Source organism: Pelophylax lessonae, assembly GCF_965119305.1.
Source record: "Pelophylax lessonae genome assembly, chromosome: 8".
In the NCBI taxonomy this organism is placed as follows: domain Eukaryota; kingdom Metazoa; phylum Chordata; class Amphibia; order Anura; family Ranidae; genus Pelophylax; species Pelophylax lessonae.
The window spans coordinates 29,075,514-29,095,722 of record NC_138775.1 but is presented as its reverse complement, the minus strand read 5'-3'; the positions used below and the strand labels follow the sequence as shown (position 1 = coordinate 29,095,722).

Sequence of the window (20,209 nt, the reverse complement as noted above, 5' to 3'; positions counted from 1 at the left end):
TTGAACTTGATTTTTTGTGAATCTGCAGTTTCCTACCTAGAAATCCTGCCAGTAACAACACTTTCTGCTGCAGGCTGACAACGGCAATCCATTTCCTCGCAATTGGCAGCAGCGTTGCCAGTCTGCTTTGTGCGCTCCTTCAGTTGGTTTTGGGGACTGCTTATCAGGCCTGCAGAAGGTGTGCATGAACCCATTAGGGGGACCAACAGTACCCTGAGGAAGTGTGTGCAGCAAGCTGACAATGCTGCTGCTAATTGCAGGGTGGCAATCTGACACAGGAAGTGCTGTTGCTGTATGGATCTCCAGATTTTTGTTTTTAAAAAAGAGAAAACTGTATAAAATGAGACATAGGGAGAAATTTACTAAAACTGGCCCACACTGGCACCCTCTTCCTCTCACTTATCTTCAGGGCTTAAACACTGGCACCCCCTTTCTGTAAACCTTCTCCACAGATTAGCTGGCTCCTGGATCCCCTTGACCTTCAGGAGTGGTCCCCTTTCCTAGGCAGACCCCTGGGCAGTCTCAAGTACTCACAATACTGTTTTTCCCCGAAACTTCTGCCCAGCAGCTCCACTCGGTCCACAGCACTCTGGATCCTTCCTCTGCAGCTCAGCTCAACCTCCGTCCTCTAGGCGGACTGCCCAGGAGACGCTCACCTGCGCTGACAGGAGGAGAGACAGCCGTCACCCTCCTCCTGGGACTCTGCTACCCGCCAAAGACGCTGCATCATGTGCTCCCCTCAGACTTATACCCTATCCCAGGATGCATTGCGGCCGATTCTGCCCTCCGAGATGGATACAAGCCCTGGTGTGCTATTGGTCAGGTTTCCTCCACTGTCCAATAGGAGCCCTCATTGGACACAGTGGGAAGACTCCCCAGACTCAACAGACACACCTGGAAACACATGACAGCCTAGCTGAATGATCAGGGCCCCCTGATGAGCAGACAGGGCCACAAAATACTTTTCCCAGCACCTACCTAGGAGGGTGCTACATATATATATATATATACACACACACACTGACCAGCCATTTTATTGGGTACACTTGTTCAATTTCTTGGTAACACAAATTGCTAATCAGCCAATCACATGGCAGAAACTCAATGTATTTAGGCATCTACATGTGGTGAAGACGACTTTTTAAAGTTCAAACCGAGCATCAGAATGGGTAAGAAAGTAACTTTGAACGTGGCATGGTTGTTGGTGCCAGAAGGACTGGTCTATGTATTTCAAAAACTGCTGATCTACTGGGATTTTCACGCACCAACATCTTTAGGGATTACAGAGAATGGTTTGAAAAAGAGAAACTATCCAGTTGTGTGGAGGAAAATGCCTTGTTGCTCTTAGAGGAGAATGGGCAGACTGGTTTGAGATGATAGAAAGGCAACAGTAACTCAAATAACCACTCGTTACAACCAAGGTATGCAGAATACCATCTCTGAATGGACAACACATCGAATCTTAAAGCAGATGGGCTACAGCAGCAGAAGACCACACAAGGTGCCACTACTGTCGGCCAAGAACAGGAAGCTGAGGCTACAGTTCGCACAGACTCATCAAAATTGGACAATCAAAGATTGGAAAAACGTTGCCTGGTCTGAGGTGTCTCCATTTCGGCTGCGACATTCAGATGGAAGGGTCAGAATTTGGCATAAACAACATGAAAGCATGGATCCAGCCTGCCTCGTAGCAGCAGTTCAGGCTGGGGGTGGTGATGTAATGGTGTGGGAGATATTTTCTTGGCACACTTTGGGCCCCTCAATACCAAATGAGCATCGTTTATACTCCACGGCCTACCTGAGTAATGTTGCTGACCATGTCCATCCCTTTATGACTACAGTGTCCCCATCTTCTGATGGCTCCTTCCAGCAGGATAATGCACCATGTCACAAAGCTCCAATCATCTCACCACTGGTTTCTTCACTGTGACAATGAGGTCACTGTACTCCAATGGCCTCCACACTCACCACATCTCATCCAATAGAGCACCTTAGGGATGTGGTGGAACTGGAAATACACATCATGGATGTGCAGCCAACAAATCTGCAGTGACTGCGTGATGCTATCATGTCCCTATGGACCAAAATCTCTTAGGAACGTTTCCAACATCTTGTTGAATTTATGCCATGAAGAATTAAGGCAGTTCCGGAGGCAAAAGGGGGTCCAACCGGATACTAGCAAGGTGTACCTAATAAAGTGGCCGGTGATTGTATGTGTGTGTGTATATATATATATATATATATATATATATATATATATATATATATACATTAGTGATCGACTGATTGTCGGCAGGGCCGATATGCACTTTGCCTGATATATCGGAATCAGCCTTTTGATTTACCGATATTGCTGATATTTCGGGAAAGTGCATGTACTGGCGTGATGCCTGCAGCTAGAAGCATCACCCCGGTACCGGTGTCCATAGCCGACGGTCGGCTGTCTTTTAATGACAACCGATGCGGCTGAGAAGCCGCTCGGCTGTCATTCCAAGGAGCGGGAGGGGACGTCCCCCCCCCCCCCCCAGCCGCCGCCTTCCGCGGCTTGCCCAGGTCTCCTTTCCCACCGGGAGACCCGGGCATCCTACCTTCACCGCCGCCGCCTGACCGGGTCTCCATCTGAACTGCCGCCGTCTGACTGGGACTCCTTTTCTTTGAATTCGGCGCCGCCGAGTACCCGGAAGTGATGTCATGACATGACATCACTTCCGGGTACTGGCAGCGCTGAATTAAAAAAACGTACAGCATTCAAAACAACCAAACTTGGCGTTTTGAATGCTTTTAAGTGCAAAGGAGGGGTTTGGGGTCTTTTAGACCCCCAGATCCCTCCACCGCAGTTCCTGTAGACATTAAAAAAAAAAACATAATTTTATTGTCCCAAAATATCGGCCGATATCCGATGACCAAAATATCGGTATCGGCGGTAAAAAAAACGATATGGGTCAATCAATAATATATATATATATGGCCAAGGCCAAGGATGAATAGAAAATGTACATGTAATTGGGTAAGAAACAGAAAATCTTGGTTTTATTTCCCCCCTTCTGCTTTCTCTTTCTTTCTCCCTGCCTTGGAGTGGGACAAACTTTTCATTTCTTTATCAAGAAATAAAAAAACAATCTAATTAAGAAAATTATGACTAATCCCGGATCGTTTTGCCCATCCATCTTTTCCTCTCTGCGATTGTATCTCTAGCTCAGCCGGTGTTTTGCAGATGTCAGTATTGTTCCCGGTAAACCCTCAGAAGTGTCGCTGCGTCCGTACAATACCCCGCGCCTCAGGTGCCCGCTGTTACCTGTGCGGACTCACCCAGACGCCAGTATAAATATATTTACGGCTTTGATGTCTGCCTGGCTTTGTTTAGTTTTGGCTGAACGGTGCAGACACACTAAGTGCAGTCCGGACAGTGCGGGAAGGAGTCGTGTTGCGCTCACGAGGTTGTAAAGAGTCACCGGCTGGGAATAAAAGCTTCCATCGTGTTGACCTAACATATTTATGAGCTCTCAGTGCATGTGTATAGACATACTTTTTTATTGCACAATCGCCTGTTAATATTTTTTTCAACTTTCAACCTTTGTTTTGGCAGAATTTACATGCCTGACCAGTTCATGGGAACTCGACAAGACAGCACAGGACGGGTAGGAGATGCTGAGCTCGGATATGCCACAGCTAAAGTCACCAAAATAGAATTGTCAGACTTTGTACTAACAACCTCAGTTTTCAACTTTCCTGATACAGCAGTTGTGCAGCAGAAACCAGCCGAGATTCGAACCATGTATGGGCAGGCTGAATGTACCAAGTTGATCAATCAACTTGGGTACAACCAGCCTGCCCGATTTTACATGCGATTATTTCTAGCGGCTGGTTAGTCACTAGCAATAAACACTGTCTTCTGCTTGGGTGGCTTCCCTCATCCGAAGAATACAATAGCTCAGAGAGAGGGATTCCCTTGTCAACAATGTGGTTGCAGGAAAAAAATTTGCTCCGTGTATGGCCTACATAGATATGATTGTGCAGCCCATTATGCACCAGTGCACCTACTAATCAGCACCCAGTAAAGCTGGCCATACAACGGTTAGAGTTTCATTACTACCAAATTCTGAAAATTTACTCTTGGGGTGGTGATATCACACTCTCCGCCTCTTCCAATCAAAGAATGCTTTGCACTTTGCATGAAAAATGAAAAGGCGAACTTACCCTTTGAAGAAGCATCCTCAGTATGGTATTTTTTACATAGTCACATTGGTCCAATTTATGTATATATTAGGGGTCTCCAAACTTTCTAAGCAAAGGGACAGTTTTCTGTCCTTCAGGCTTTAGGGGGGCTGAACTGTGGCCAGTGGGATTAGAAAATGTCCTAGTGTGAGAGCAAACAATACCTCATCATTGGTGGCAGTAGGAAGAGTAATGCCCTATCATTGGTGTCAGTGGCAGTAATTATGCTCCATTGTTGGTGTCAGTGAGAGGAATAGTTCCTTGTATAAGTGGGGGGAATGGTGCCTCATCATTGATGTCAGTGGGAGGAATAATGCCCCATCATTGGTGTCTGTGGCAGTAATTATGCCCCATTGTTGGTGTCAGTGGGAGGAATAGTTCCTTGTAAAAGTGGGGGGAATGGTGCCTCTTCATTGGTGTCAGTGGAAGGAATAATGCCCCATCATTTGTGTCAGTGGCAGTAATTATGCCCCATTGTTGGTGTCAGTGGAGAGGAATAGTTCCTTGTATAAGTGGGGGGAATGGGGCCTCATCATTGGTGTCAGTGGGAGGAATAATGCCCCATCATTGGTGTCAGTGGCAGTAATTATGCCCCATTGTTGGTGTCAGTGAGAGGAATAGTTCCTTGTATAAGTGGGGGGAATGGTGCCTCTTCATTGGTGTCAGTGGAAGGAATAATGCCCCATCATTTGTGTCAGTAATTAAGCCCCATTGTTGGTGTCAGTGGGAGGAATAGTTCCTTGTATCATGGTATCAGTGGCACTAATTACGGCCAATTGTTGGTGTCCGTGGGAGGAATAGTTCCTTGTATAAGTGGGAGGAATAGTGCCTCATCATTGGTGCCAGTGGGAGGAATAGTGCCTCATCATTGGTGTCTGTGGCAGTAATTAAACCCCATTGTTGGTGTCAGTTGGAGGAATAGTTCCTTGTATCGTGGTATCAGTGGCACTAATTATGGCCAATTGTTGGTGTCCGTGGGAGGAATAGGGACTCATCATTGATGCCAGTGGGAGGAATGGTGCCTCGTCGTTGATGTCAGTGGGAAGAATAGTGCCCCATCGTTGGTGTCAGCGGATGGAATAGTGAATGGAATAATGCCCCATTGTTGGGGTCAGTGGATGGAATAGTAAATGAAACAATGCCCCGTTGGTGTCAATGTTGGTAGTTATGGCCAATTGTTGTGTAAGTAGGAGGAATAGTTCCTCGTATAAGTGGGAGAAATAGTACCCCAAGGGCCGGATAAAGGCAAGTAAAGGGTCGCAGTTTGGATAGCACTGGTATATCCCTTAACTTTGGGATTGCTATAAAAGCAGTGATGAAAAATGAAAAGGTGAACTAACTCAAATATCCTGGCTATCCATCCGGACCCCACTGCACATAGTGGCCTGTGCTGCTGGTGTAGCTATCTACACGATGCCCTGTGTTGCCGGTGTAGTCTTCTGTAAACCAAAATATTTAACCCTGGAGTGAGTATCCATCATAATGCTCACAATTGCAAGTTCTTGTTTTTCAACATGACCACATGACTATGCTGACCAATGAAAAGCACATCTGAGATGACTTCTTCTGGTAAGGTGTCCAAGTTGAAAGAAGTACTTCTCAATGGTCAGTGCAGTCACATGGTCGCTCTGACCAATGAGTGCTTGCCATTACAAACATTTATACTCACTCTTCTGAGTCTCCATCACCCCCCCCCCCCTTTTTTTTGTACTAGTCGTTGGCCCCAGGAACACCACCCATTGCTTTGAGTCTGTAGTTATAGTAGAGACTACCTTGAGTTAACCACTTTCTTATTTTTTTGTCACTGGGTGATGTAAAGGGACAGAGAGTCCTATTGTGTGGGAAGGGGGTTCTGAAAAGGGACAGAGAGCCCTATTGTGTGTGTGGGGGTGAAGGGGGTAGTGCTGTTGAGAGGTAACGTAAAGGGGGGGGGGTGATGTGAAGGGGGCAGAGGACAATTCTGTGGGGAGGAAGTGATGTGACGGGGCAGAGGACACTACTGTGGGGAGGAAGTGATGTGAAGGGGCAGAGGACAATTCTGTGGGAAAAACGTGATGTAAAGGGGCAGAGGACACTACTGTGGGGAGGAAGTGATGTGAAGGGGCAGAGGACACTACTGTGGGGAGGAAGTGATGTGAAGGGGCAGAGGACACTACTGTGGGGAGGAAGTGATGTGGAGGGGCAGAGGACACTACTGTGGGGAGGCAGTGATGTGAAGGGGCAGAGGACACTACTGTGGGGAGGAAGTGATGTGAAGGGGCAGAGGACACTACTGTGGGGAGGAAGTGATGTGAAGGGGCAGAGGACACTACTGTGGGGAGGAAGTGATGTGAAGGGGCAGAGGACACTACTGTGGGGAGGAAGGGATGTGAAGGGGCAGAGGACACTACTGTGGGGAGGAAGTGATGTGGAGGGGCAGAGGACACTACTGTGGGGAGGCAGTGATGTGAAGGGGCAGAGGACACTACTGTGGGGAGGAAGTGATGTGAAGGGGCAGAGGACACTACTGTGGGGAGGAAGTGATGTGAAGGGGCAGAGGATACTACTGTGGGGAGGAAGTGATGTGGAGGGGCAGAGGACACTACTGTGGGGAGGCAGTGATGTGAAGGGGCAGAGGACACTACTGTGGGGAGAAAGTGGTGTGAAGTGGCAGAGGACACTACTGTGGGGAGGAAGTGATGTGGAGGGGCAGAGGACACTACTGTGGGGAGGAAGTGATGTGGAGGGGCAGAGGACACTACTGTGGGGAGGCAGTGATGTGAAGGGGCAGAGGACACTACTGTGGGGAGGAAGTGATGTGGAGGGGCAGAGGACACTACTGTGGGGAGGAAGTGATGTGGAGGGGCAGAGGACACTACTGTGGGGAGGCAGTGATGTGAAGGGGCAGAGGACACTACTGTGGGGAGGAAGTGATGTGAAGGGGCAGAGGACACTACTGTGGGGAGGAAGTGATGTGAAGAGGCAGAGGACACTACTGTGGGGAGGAAGTGATGTGAAGAGGCAGAGGACACTACTGAGTAGCTTTTGATGCGTTTTTCACTAATTCTGCGCTTACTCATGACTAGAGGGTGAAACCAATCACTGCCTCCATATAGCAAACTCAAAGCCACCTCGTAACTGCAGCTAATGGATTCCTCCCCCCAACTTCCTCCATGCAAAGAACCAGCTGAAAACATTAAAAGCAATGTAACTAATAAAATCAAAACAAATAACTAAATCCACATCTGTGATCACCACACCGTGAAAAATAATGCATGAAACTCTGTTACAAAGTATCATGCCTGAATAAAACTTGGAAGCCCTGTGACAGGGTGACAACGCAGGTGTGCAGTTGAGCGTTGTTGCCCTTTTACAGAAAGTGCCTGAACAAAGACCCACGTGACAGGATCACCAGGTATTATTTTAATAAAAGTTGCAGATTTAAAAGTAAAATTGCTTACGAAATAACTGTAACGTGCTAAAACTTCTAAAGTATGGATTTACGTATACTTTAAGGTTCTGGGTGATCTCCGGTTATCAGGGCACAGGAACATTCACTCTGTGATATACTGCTATGCGCTTTCCATATAATGTCCTACAAATTTGTAAATGTAGGGGGAAAAATAGGCAAGAAATTATTTTAAATAAACACCGCGGGTAAGAAATCGCTTTGCCAAGACTAAAAATAGCCGAGCAAAAATTCCCTCTCTGCAGCCAGAAGAAGGTGAATTCCGCCAAGTTTCTGAATCAGGAACACCTGTGATCGGAGGTCTGTGCAGCCGGACGGGTGGACGTTCCTGGGATCCTGGCTGGAGGGGCTGCATTACTTTTTCTTTTGTCTGTGATCTTGGGCTCGGACAGCTTTTACGTTTTCTTCTTGTCACAAACAGGGATTTTCCAAATAATATATTGCAGATGTGTGTTATTTCATGAGCTGAATTTTCTTTGGGAACCTAAATAAGTCACCGTCATATTCTTTTATGATTTATTTATTTTTTATTTTTTTTTCTATCATATTTTTGTCGTTAATTTTTTTCCATAGTATAAATATAGCTAAGGCCAGTCATTTTCCATTATGATTTTTTTTTTCTATCATATAAATATGGCCAATGTCCATTTTCCTTTATGTTTTTTTTTTTCATTTTTAAATTTTTTCTTAATCATATAAATATGGCTAAGGCCAGTCTTCTTCTATGATTTTTTTTTTGTAAACAATTATGTCTGTCCACAGTCTCAGACCATCTCTTGTATCATATCCATAGTCTCAGATCATCTCTTGTATCACGTTCATAATCTCAGACCATCTCTTGTATCACGTCCATAGTCTCAGACCATCTCTTGTATCACGTCCATAGTCTCAGACCATCTTTTGTATCACGTCCATAGTCTCAGACCATCTCTTGTATCAGGTCCATAGTCTCAGACCATCTCTTGTATCAGGTCCATAGTCTCAGACCATCTCTTGTATCAGGTCCATAGTCTCAGACCATCTCTTGTATCAGGTCCATAGTCTCAGACCATCTCTTGTATCAGGTCCATAGTCTCGGACCATCTCTTGTATCACGTCCATAGTCTCAGACCATCTCTTGTATCATGTATATAGTCTCAGAACATCTCTTGTATAATATCCATAATCTCAGACCTTCTCTTGTATAATATCCATAATCTCAAACCATCTCTTGTATCATGTCCATAATCTCAGATTATCTCTTGTATCATGTCCATAGTCTCAGACCATCTCTTATATATCTTGTCTATAGTCTAAGAGCATCTCTTGTATCATGTCCATAGTCTCAGACCATCTCTTGTATCATGTCCATAGTCTCAGACCATCTCTTGTATCATGTCCATAGTCTCAGACCATCTCTTGTATCACGTCCATTGTCTCAGACCATCTCTTCTATCATGTCCATAGTCTCAGACCATCTCTTCTATCATGTTCATAGTCTCAGACCATCTCTTGTATCATGTTCATAGTCTCAGACCATCTCTTGTATCATGTCCATAATCTCAGATTATCTCTTGTATCATGTCCATAGTCTCAGATTATCTCTTGTATCATGTGCATAGTCTCAGATTATCTCATGTGTCATGTCCATATTCTCAGATTATCTCTTGTATCATATGTATAGTCTCAGACCATCTCTTGTATCATGTCCATAGTCTCAGATCATCTCTGGGTATCACGTTCATAATCTCAGGCCATCTCTTGTATCATGTCCATAGATTCAGATCATCTCTGGGTATCACGTCCATAGTCTCAGATCATCTCTTCTATCATGTCCATAGTCTCAGACCATCTCTTCTATCATGTTCATAGTCTCACACCATCTTTTGTATCATGTCCATATTCTCAAACCATCTCTTGTATCATGTCCATAATCTCAGATTATCTCTTGTATCATGTCCATAGTCTCAGACCATCTCTTGTATCATGTCCATAGTCTCAGACCATCTCTTGTATCATGTCCATAGTCTCAGACCATCTCTTGTATCACGTCCATTGTCTCAGACCATCTCTTCTATCATGTCCATAGTCTCAGACCATCTCTTCTATCATGTTCATAGTCTCAGACCATCTCTTGTATCATGTCCATAGTCTCAGACCATCTCTTGTATCATGTCCATAATCTCAGATTATCTCTTGTATCATGTCCATAGTCTCAGACCATCTCTTATATATCTTGTCTATAGTCTAAGACCATCTCTTGTATCATGTCCATAGTCTCAGACCATCTCTTGTATCATGTCCATAGTCTCAGACCATCTCTTGTATCATGTCCATAATCTGACACTATCTCTTGTATCATGTTCATAGTCTCAGACCACCTGTTGTATGATGCCTGCAGTCTATGACCATCTCTTGTATCATGCCATTAGTCGTTGACTATATCCTGTTGTGTGTATGTTGTCTCTAAAACTGAATATTCACCTAAATTTATGTGTGGCCCTTTGGTGATGTTGGGGGCCACACTTGCACAAATCATGAAATTTGACCACCACTGCATTATACAGTCAGACTGGAACGTGTATGACTGGCTTTAGCCCAGGTGAATGTGACGTTTTAGATATTCCTTTGTGATCTTCACTTCAAGACATTTGTCCGATCTGGTGTGTCTCCTCCTTACAGGTGAATGACGATTACAGCGTGATTGGACGCTCCCTCTTCAAAAAGGAGACCAACATGCAGCTGTTCGTCGGGCTGAAGGTCAAGCTGTCGAGCGGAGAAGACGGAGTGATCGAAGGGAGCTTTGGACAGAGCGGAAAGTTTAAAATCAGAATCCCCAGTGAGTACAACTATTCCACTCATTTACATTGGACACCAAATTGGCAAATGTATTGAAATACAATTCAACAAAACTGAAGGAAAACAAGTTATTTTCATTTTAATTTTATAGTTTCTAACCACAGAACTATTTAGGGGCCCTAAGTGCCCCATTATAAAGATCCCTAAAATGTTTTCCTGTAGGTCACTATTACTCAGAATACCTGGTCAAAGTTGAAGTATCAGGGAAAACTATAAAAAGGTGTCAAAGGTTCTGTCACCTGTTTGGAAGTAAGGTGAAATCTTTTTAGAAAATTAGTACAGTATATTAAAGTATAGCTAAAGGCAATTTTTTTTTAGTTTTGGATGGAGTAGAGAGAGCGAGATTAGAACCCCTGTCAGGTTTTTATTGCTGTCTTTGTTCCCAGTAGGGCGATTCATTCTCTCTATTTGTCTTGTTTCCTGTTATCATCGATGGTGAAAGTGAAACAAAATTCCAAATTTTGGATTGTGGGCAGAGCAAAAATAGAGAGGAAATCTACCAGTGGGGACATTAGTTCTGGTGACAACCAGGGCTTTTCCCTCCCTTTTTGTTTTCTCTATGGAACAGAAAGTGAAATGAAATCTCCCCAGTGGGTCACAGATGGCGGATATGACACTGACGGGGTTAATTAGTTCTGCTTTAACCCCTTCAATACTGGACACTTTCACCCCCTTCCTGCCTAGGCCAATTTTCATCTTTCAGCTGTCGCACTTTGAATGACAATTGCTCAGTCATGCAACACTGAACCCAAATGAAATGTTTGTCATTTTTTTTCAAACGACAGATAGAGCTTTATTTTTTTACTATATAAATGAAAAATACTAAAAATATTGAAAAAAAAACATGTTTTTTTCTTTGTTTCTGTTATAAAAGTTTGCAATAAATAACCTTTCTTGATAAATTTAGGCTAAAATGTAATCTGCTACATTTCTTTGGTAAAAATAACCCATTAAGAGCCGGTTCACACTAGCACGACTTGTCAGGCGACTTGTCAGCCTGACAAGTCGCGCTCCCTCGCGGTCCATTGACCGCTACAGGACCTGTTCTAATAGGAGCGACACAAGTCGCTCCGACTTAGAAAAAGGGTCCTGTACTACTTTGGGGCGACCTCGGAGCGACTTGCATAGACTTCCATTATGTGAAGTCCCTGCAAGTCTCTCCGAAGTCGTGGTGCATGGTAATGCACAAGTCGCCCCCGAAGTAGTAAGAAGTCGTGTCGCCTCAGTGTGAACCGACTCTCAGTGTATGTTATTTATGTCTGTATCAAAGTTAGAGTCCACAAACTATGGTATATATATATTTAAAAATCGAACAATCCGGAGGTACTGACTTATCTCATCTCTTAAGGCCTTAATATGCTAGAACAGTAGAAATATCCCCCAAATGACCCCTTTTTGAAAAGTAAAATGTCCAAAGTATTAGGAAGAGGTATAGTGATTTTTTTTTAAGTTGTAATTTTTCCTTACAATTTTTTGGGGAAAATAAAGAAATTCAATAAAAAAAAAACATGCTGTCACCAGTGCATCATCATATGACTGATGTGTTGTTGATCAGGGCTACTGACTGGTAAATGTATGTGTGTAAAAAAAAATAAACATTTGTATTACATTTTTAAACATTTATTTATTTATTTATTTACATTCTTCCTTTTTTTTTTTTTTTTTACATATTGCCTTTAGGGTAGTTCACTGTCACCATAGTGGGGTGGGGGGGGGGTGATCAGGGATTTTTTTTTTTACTCTGTTATTGCTTATAACAGTGATGGCCACTGTTATAAGCAAGAGTTTTAACTGCCATGCATGGCTTTTCATTCATGACAGCTTTGTTAACTGTTGTGATGTGATTGTCTATCGCTATCACATGGTACAGGGTGTCAGGTACCCTGTGATAGCTGTGGGCCAATTACAGCATCACAACAGTAAGCAAGCTGTTCATGAATGAAAGCCATTCATGACAGTTTGCTTACATAATATCATGTGATTGATATGATTGGTTATAGTGACCACATGATACATGATTGCTGCTTACAGTGGTCAGGTAATGAGAACCGTGAGGACAGAGCGGTCATGGGATTGCACTGCTGCATGCCACAGGGGTTTGCTAGTGTGCATGTGCTAGGCAACTTACGGATACGTATCTTGGCCTGCAGCTGCTGCCCACTCACGGTAGATTGAGGACAGCAAACAGTTAGGGCCCTTTCACACGGGCGCTCTCTATGTCCGCAAATCATCCTATTTTTTTGCGGATGATTTACGGACATAATGTAAGTCAATGGCATTGCGGATGTCAGCGGAATACCATCCGCTGACATCCGATTTTCTTCCTTTCAGTTCTGTTCCGTTTTTTGGAACAGAACCCTATTTTTCCTCCGTTCAAAAAACAGAAAGGAAGCAAAATCGGATGTCAGCGGTGTCATCCGCTGACATCCGCAATGCCCATAGACTTACATTATGTCCGTATATCATCCGCAAACGGATGGGATGATATGCGGACATACGGAACTGATGACACATCCGCTCCGTGAAAAAAAAAGGACCGGAGCGGATCGCAATGCGGTCCGCTCCGTGTGAAAGAGCCCTTAATTGAACAAGCTGAAGTTAGACTCTGATTGGCTGCCATCCACAACTGCACCAGATTCTGTGTGCACCATTTTTAGTAAATCTCCCCCACTGTGTAGCATATAAAAGTTGATGTAAACCTTTCATGAAATAAAATGCACTCACAAAAGTGACTGGGCGTGGGTGAGCAACCATGGATCTAAGAGCTGTGGCACAAGTCCGATGGATGAGAACCGCTGCCTCAAAATGTCAGTTGGGGCTCTTGTGTTAATGGTTTGACATCTTCAGGCGGCGGTTCTCATCCATCAGACTCCACTCACTTTTATCCTCATGTCCTCACTTTTGTGAGTGCATTTTATTTCAATAAATGTTTAAATCGACTTTTATATACTACACTATGTGTTTTGCAACTTGTTTTTATGTTTTTTAGCTGCAAAAAGGTAACCCTTGACTACCTTATCCAAAATGAACCAGGTTTAGATATAGATACACATTATCTACTTTGGATATAGGTTAAACTGCATTTCACATCAAAGATCAGACTGGCCTTGTATGCACACCAGCTATTTCTGTAGACCTTTTATACACATGGCTGTAATTCGCACATTTTATGGAAACAGCTGTATGCGTACGCCGGTACAGTGAGGAAGGGGTTTCGGATGTACCGCATAGTCTTTGGGGGTCATAAAGGGGAAGTTTAGACTATTAGGGAAGCTTAGTCAGACTATAGTTTGATTTTCTTTGCTGTGTATTTGTTTTTGGACAGGGAGGGGGGTGGCGAGTGCCCACATATCCATTGCTGATTTTACTGTTAACAAGAAGTGAGGTGGGGAGGGGGGGTTCAGTATGACAGCTCATGTGAACTGAAGTTCGCATTCCATTGCCGGGTCAATGTTGTCTCTTAATGTGCCTGCATCCTGTTTGTGGCTTTTTTTTTTTTTCTTTTAAATTTCATTAAAAGCAACTGATCAGATTCCTCTATCCCGCAAAGCTTCAGTCTGTCTTGGCCCACATATTACTTCCATAAAGAATTCGGAGCAACCTTTGATGGCTGAGTATTCCATAGAAGGGTAAAGTCTGCACAGGCGTAGCGGTCTGTGGTCTCCTGTGTACATTTGGGGGGGGGGGGGGGGTAGACGTTTCCTTTTCACTTCCTCTTTTTAAAAAAAAAAACATGCTTTCAACATGTTTAATGACCTTGGAAAGAAGTAGTAGAGGCCTACTAAGCTGGCGACCATACTGTAGTTAAAAGTCAGAAGATATGACTGTACGCCCATGGGCATGTTTATGATATGTGATCTGTCGTTGACTGCTTGGGCTGCGTTAGAACCCAACTCGGGGCAACTAAAAAATAGCCCCTTGCAATAGGGATGTGCCTGTACTGCAAGGGTAAATTACTAATTTTGGTACTCAAAAAGGTGTGCAATCTCTTTTAAACCATATCAGTCATCATAAACAATAATAATTGTGATAACCAATCGAGACAATTGGTAACATAACAATAAAGAAAATAGTGTAAAATGCTGAGAAATGTGCATAATTTACCAATAAAGAAAATAATAAAAATATTAATAAAAAATGTGCATATATGGTCCATACCCAGTGTCCAGTGTTTTTTCCTCTGAAGATGTCCTATTGTCAATGAAATGCGAAGGGTGGGGCTTGAGGCCTGTGACATCATCACGCCACCAGTGTATGACAGCGGAACGTTTTATGCTTTCTAGGCTGAGATGTTTGTGGGTACCTTTCTATTCTTAATAAAGAGTTTTAGCGACACACCCAGTGTCCAATCATGGCCCAAGGGCCATCCAATCTATAGAACTATATAAATCTATTAATATACAACAAATTGTAAGAAAAAAATGCGCTAATACATTACGTCATAAACAAATATAGCAAGCAGCAACTCTCCTGGACGACGTCAATGTGTGACGAAACGCGTAGATAAGATCAAGGCGCTGACGCCACGGTTACCCTCCAGTCCCAGAAGGATGGGTTTGTTTGTATGTGTGCTAACCGACGCATAAAACTTAAGGTGGTTTTGAAACAACATTGATGTATGTGCAATTTTATTACATTTGTAATCATTTTTTTTTACGATCTTACACTATGTGGAGCATTTTATCTTTTGGGGAACTCCTGTGACAAACCTTATCAGGAAGAGTGGTGCCTCAATGGTGAAAAGTCCCTGGAATCGGTAAAGGCCCTGGTAGGGTATATAGCCACAAGCGCTAGTGATCTCCTGTAGTGGGAGGTCCATGTGAGCTAGTAAGCAAACTTTTCAGCCTTTGGTGGTGGTATTGATGCACATATTACGTTTCAAGATGGTGGAGATATACACCAGGAATAATTATCACATTGCTTGTTGACATTTCTTCTTTTCTATTAGCGCAACTCTGTAAAGTTATACAAATTGTAAATATACAAGTCAGCATGCAGTAACACCGGGACACCAGACCAACCTTGCCAACCCGTTACTGGAAATATTTGATCTCTATATTAATAAGAGATCAAATGAGCTTTAACAAATGAATTGAATCCCTCCTGGTCAGCGGCACCTCTCCACATACGTCTCCTCCAGTCACATCTCAGTCAAATAAACTGTGCCACTGTCCTCAAGAAAAATAGGAAGGAACAGAACAAAACACCATAGAGAAATATAGCTAAACTCCTTACTTATGAGGAATAGAAAGGTACTCAAAAGCATCTCCATACAGAAGCATAAAACACTCCACCGCTGCACACTGGCGGGCATGATGACGTTACAGGGTGCAAGCCCTTCCCTACGTGTTTGGTCAACAATGGGACATGTTCAGGGGACAAGACACTGGGTGTGGACTATATATGCACACTTTTTCTTTATTGGTGGATTATATATGCACATTTTTCAGTAAAGGGCTTGGGTGAGCACAGCGCTGGATCCTGGGACAAGTGTCAACTGTTTACAAGTGACAACTGTTTATTAAAAGTCATCAGCTACAGTTTTTTGTAACTGTTGACTTTTTACAAAAATGACTGGAGCTCCTCTTAAAGGAGGTAGTAGCTCTGTTTTCATCCAGCATCATCTAGCCCATGGGTTCTCAACCTGCGGCCCGGCAACTGTTGCAGAACTACAAGTCCCATAATGCTTCAGCCTTCAGGAGTCATGCTTGTAACTGTCAGCCTTGCAATGCCTCATGGGACTTGTAGTTCTGCAACAGCTGGAGTGCCACAGGTTGAGCATCCATTATCTAGCCCTCCCCCCCCCCCCTCTGTCTGCGTATCCCTAGCCCACCTCTTTGTTTATTGTTATTTTTCCAATTTGGTGATTGGTTGTCACAATTATATATTGTTTATGATTACTGATATGTTTTAAAAGAGTTTGTGCATTTTTTTGAGTGCCATTTTAATTTTTCCAGTATCCGGAGCTATTGAGTGCTGCATGCGCTTAGTACACTAAGCGCATTCGATTACTGAATTAAACAATTGCTCATTTTGGTTTAGGGCAGAGGCTTCCAATCTACGGCCTGCAGCAAGTGTCAGTGGTGTATCCTCAGACAGCGCACATTCTGAAGATCCAGGGCTGTTGTTCTCTGCTTCCACCCCCCAAAGCCCAATAATTACTCTGATATAAGGGGAGACTCTGATGGGGACCCTAATATAAGGGGCTACACTGTGTTTTGAACCCTGATGTAAGAAGGGGACTCTGATGTAAGGCTAAACTAATGGTGACCCTGATGTAAGAGGGCACTCTGATAGGAACCCCTGATGTAGGAAGGGGACTCTGATGGGAACTCTTGTTTTATTTTTTTTTGGCCTGCAAGTATTTGTAAAATATTCAACGTGGCCCTTCTACAGAAAAGTTTGGGGACCCCTGGTCTAGGGGAACAAAAAAAAAAAACTATGATTTACTCCACCGATCCTCTGCTCATGCTTGCAGCTACACTGGACCTCGCAACTTCTTCTCCTCCATGCTCCAGTGGTCCATGGTCCTAACCTCATCAAGACCAAAGCAAGGTCAATAGCTTTGTATTTGATGTGATGACGTGAGGGACAGTCCACCGCTGGAGCATGTCCGAGTGGCATTTGCTGGGGGGGGGGGGGTCTGCAAGATCAGGTAAGAAAAAATTGTTCTCCTGTTCTCTAGACAAAATGAGTGATTAAACCCTTGCAGTGCAGGTGCAGCCCCACTGTAAAGGATCATTTGAATTTTTCCCAGGGTTGGGCTTTAAGGTATATCTAAGTCTCTTTCACACCATTTAGATGCAGTAAATAGGCTGCTTAAGGGAACGGACCTCAAGGAACAAAAACATATGGGGCTGAGTAACTGCAGACTGGTTAGGGTGCCCACGCTGACCTGTGTCCACAGCCAAATTGGCAGGTGACAATCAGAACTGGACTACATGGCCGGGTGCATGTGTGTCACTTACCTGGGGAAGAGACGGCACCAGAATTCACTATGGTTAGAAGGCAAACCAGTGGAGGCAGCGTTATACTTTTAGGCAATATTCTGCTGGGAAACCTTGGGTCCTGATATTCATGCGGATGTAACGCTGATATGACCAAGTGCACCCCTTTATGGCAATGGTATTCTCTGATGGCAGTGGCCTCTTTCAGCAGGATAATGCACCCTGCCACACTGCCAAAATGGTTCAAGAATGATTGTGGAGCACAACAGTAAGTTTGAGGTGTTGATTTGGCCTCCAAATTTCCCCAGATCTCAACCCTATTGAGCATCTGTGGGATGTGCTGGAAAAACAAGTCCAATCCATGGAGGCCCCACCTCACAACTTACAGGACTTAAAGGATCTGCTACTGATGGCTTGGTGCCAGTTACCACAGAGGACTAGTGAAATCCACCCTTTGACGGGTCGGGGCTGTTTTGGTGTCAAAAGGGGGACCTACTTAATATTAAGTGGGTGGTCATAGTGTTATAGCGCCAACAATTTGTGCAGCAGATACAGACAATTAGAATACTGTTCCTAAGAGCTTACAATCTATTATACATTTGTTTTTGGTTTTCAGGTAGTTGCTTGAATTAATCACTGCCATTCTAAGCATTAGTGTCATACATGCGTCAAGGACATGATTCAAGTCATTAAAGTTGACAGGTGGGTACTATCCAAAAATGTTTCCTCCGATGTTCCTCTGGCCGATACCATGCGGAACCTTTCGTGAGCTGTATCTGTGTCCTGCGTCTATGGGAAGCACCTGAGTTCCCCGTAACATTTTCACTTGTGGGGATATTGTTCATTCGGCTGTGTTACTTCTGCATCATGTATCTGTTCAGCAAGCAGAGAGATTATCCGTCCCGCTCTAACAATAAGTGAGTGGATAACTGCCGGCTGATTGGTCTGTGGTCTCCTGTGCACATTAGGGCTTAGACGTTTCCTCCTCATTTCCTCTTTTCACCAAGTGTTTCGGCATGTTTTATGACCTTGTACATTAGCATCAGAAGCTTAGACTGTGCAGCAAGAGCAGAGAAGGGTAAACGCATATTTGAGGCCATATTCCCATGGGGGAAAATCGTTGGTTTATTGCTCATTCCACCAGAATCGGTCCCTCTGTTCCCCAATGAGTTATAATTGAGGATCTGGTAAATAACTGCTTAAAGTCCAACTCCAGGAATTAGGAAAAATCTACCCTTGTAGTGTGGCTCCCAGTGTGTTGCAAGGGTTAAATGGTATTTATGTCTAGGGCAGGGGTAATGAATTAAAATTCAAGGAGGTCAAGTCGCTTATCCACCCGAAGTCCGAATCTCTCTTTAATAAAACAAAAATTAGGCCAATCACATCCACTTTTCAAAAAAAAAGAAAATAGAACCATCAGAGTACCCCCTTACATAGGGTGTCCCCATCAGCATGCCCCCTTACATCTTGTGTCCCCATCAGAGTACTTCCATATATCAGGTGTCCCCATCAGAATGCCCCCTTACATCAGGTGTCCGCATAAGAGTGCCCCCCTTACGTCAGGTGTCCCCATCAGAGTGCCCCCCCTTACGTCAGGTGTCCCCATCAGAGTGCCCCCCCTTACGTCAGGTGTCCCCACCAGAGTGCCCCCCTGACATCAGGTGTCCCCACCAGAGTGCCCCCCTGACATCAGGTGTCCCCATCAGAGTGCCCCCCTGACATCAGGTGTCCCCATCAGAGTGCCCCCTCACATCAGATGTCCCTATCAGAGTGCCACCTCACATCAGATGTCCCTATCAGAGTGCCCCCTTACATCAGGTGTCCCCATCAGAGTGTCCCCTTACATAAGGTGTCCCTGTCAGACTACTCCCATAGGTTAGTTCCCCCATCAGATTATTCCCATAGATCAGTTACATTAGGTGTCCCCATGACAGTGCCCCTTACATCAGAGTAACCCCTTAAAACAGGAAACCGAATCAGTATCCCCTCATATAACAGGTGTCCCCATCAGAGTGCTCCCTTACATCAGGTGTCCCCATCAAAATGCCCCATGCATCAGATTTCTTATCATTGGTTGAAGCTTAGGATCCAGCACAGCAGAATGACGGACTGATGGTCCACCATCTGGTGAAGGCTGGTCTAAGGGGGTACGAGAATGGAATTATTACTTACCCTATCCCCACCCTCTGTTTTACTTTGTCTTTTAAGGTTAATTTGTGGTAAAAGCAAGGAAGCACAAAAAAAACTGTGTAGTGTATATTACTTTGCCTTACTAAACAAAAACAATGCTGTACTCACAAGAATAACAACATACAGAGTATCACAAAAATGACATACAATATACAGTACACATGCACAAGCCATCTATCCTCCCTAGCAAATGAGCAAACACAGTATATGCAATAGGAATACTCTAAATGTTTCTTAACTTGGTTCTTCCTAGCCTGCCCTGCATGAGATGGAGTTCACTGATGTCTGATGGCATTGTGCACACCATGAGCACGTGAGGGACCGGAGGAAACCCTCCACCTCCTCTTACTCATCAGTTTGCACTACAGGTGGCAGTATGGTATGGGGAAATGCCACCCATAAAAAATCTTGGGAGTCATTTTGCTGCCCCTCTCCAAGTTCTGCCTGAGTCCAATGGACCTATCCGGACCCATAGTAGGGCCAGCCCTGACTAGTTGTCACCAGTGGCAGCTGGTGCACTGGGGGCGCAGGGGCGCTGCCCCCCCTATCCATGCGTCCGGCCCCCTAATCC

At 44.3% G+C, this 20,209-nt stretch overlaps 1 protein-coding gene across 1 annotated transcript in view; it reads left to right on the top strand.

Annotated features, from left to right (window-relative positions):
• The window catches only part of EEFSEC (eukaryotic elongation factor, selenocysteine-tRNA specific), a 287,723-nt gene that overhangs the window by 162,305 nt on the left and 105,209 nt on the right, over positions 1 to 20,209 (top strand). The window contains exon 6 of the mRNA XM_082265985.1: positions 10,325 to 10,481. Coding sequence (XP_082122111.1) covers positions 10,325 to 10,481 — 157 coding nt within the window. The remainder of the gene's footprint in view (positions 1 to 10,324; positions 10,482 to 20,209) is intronic.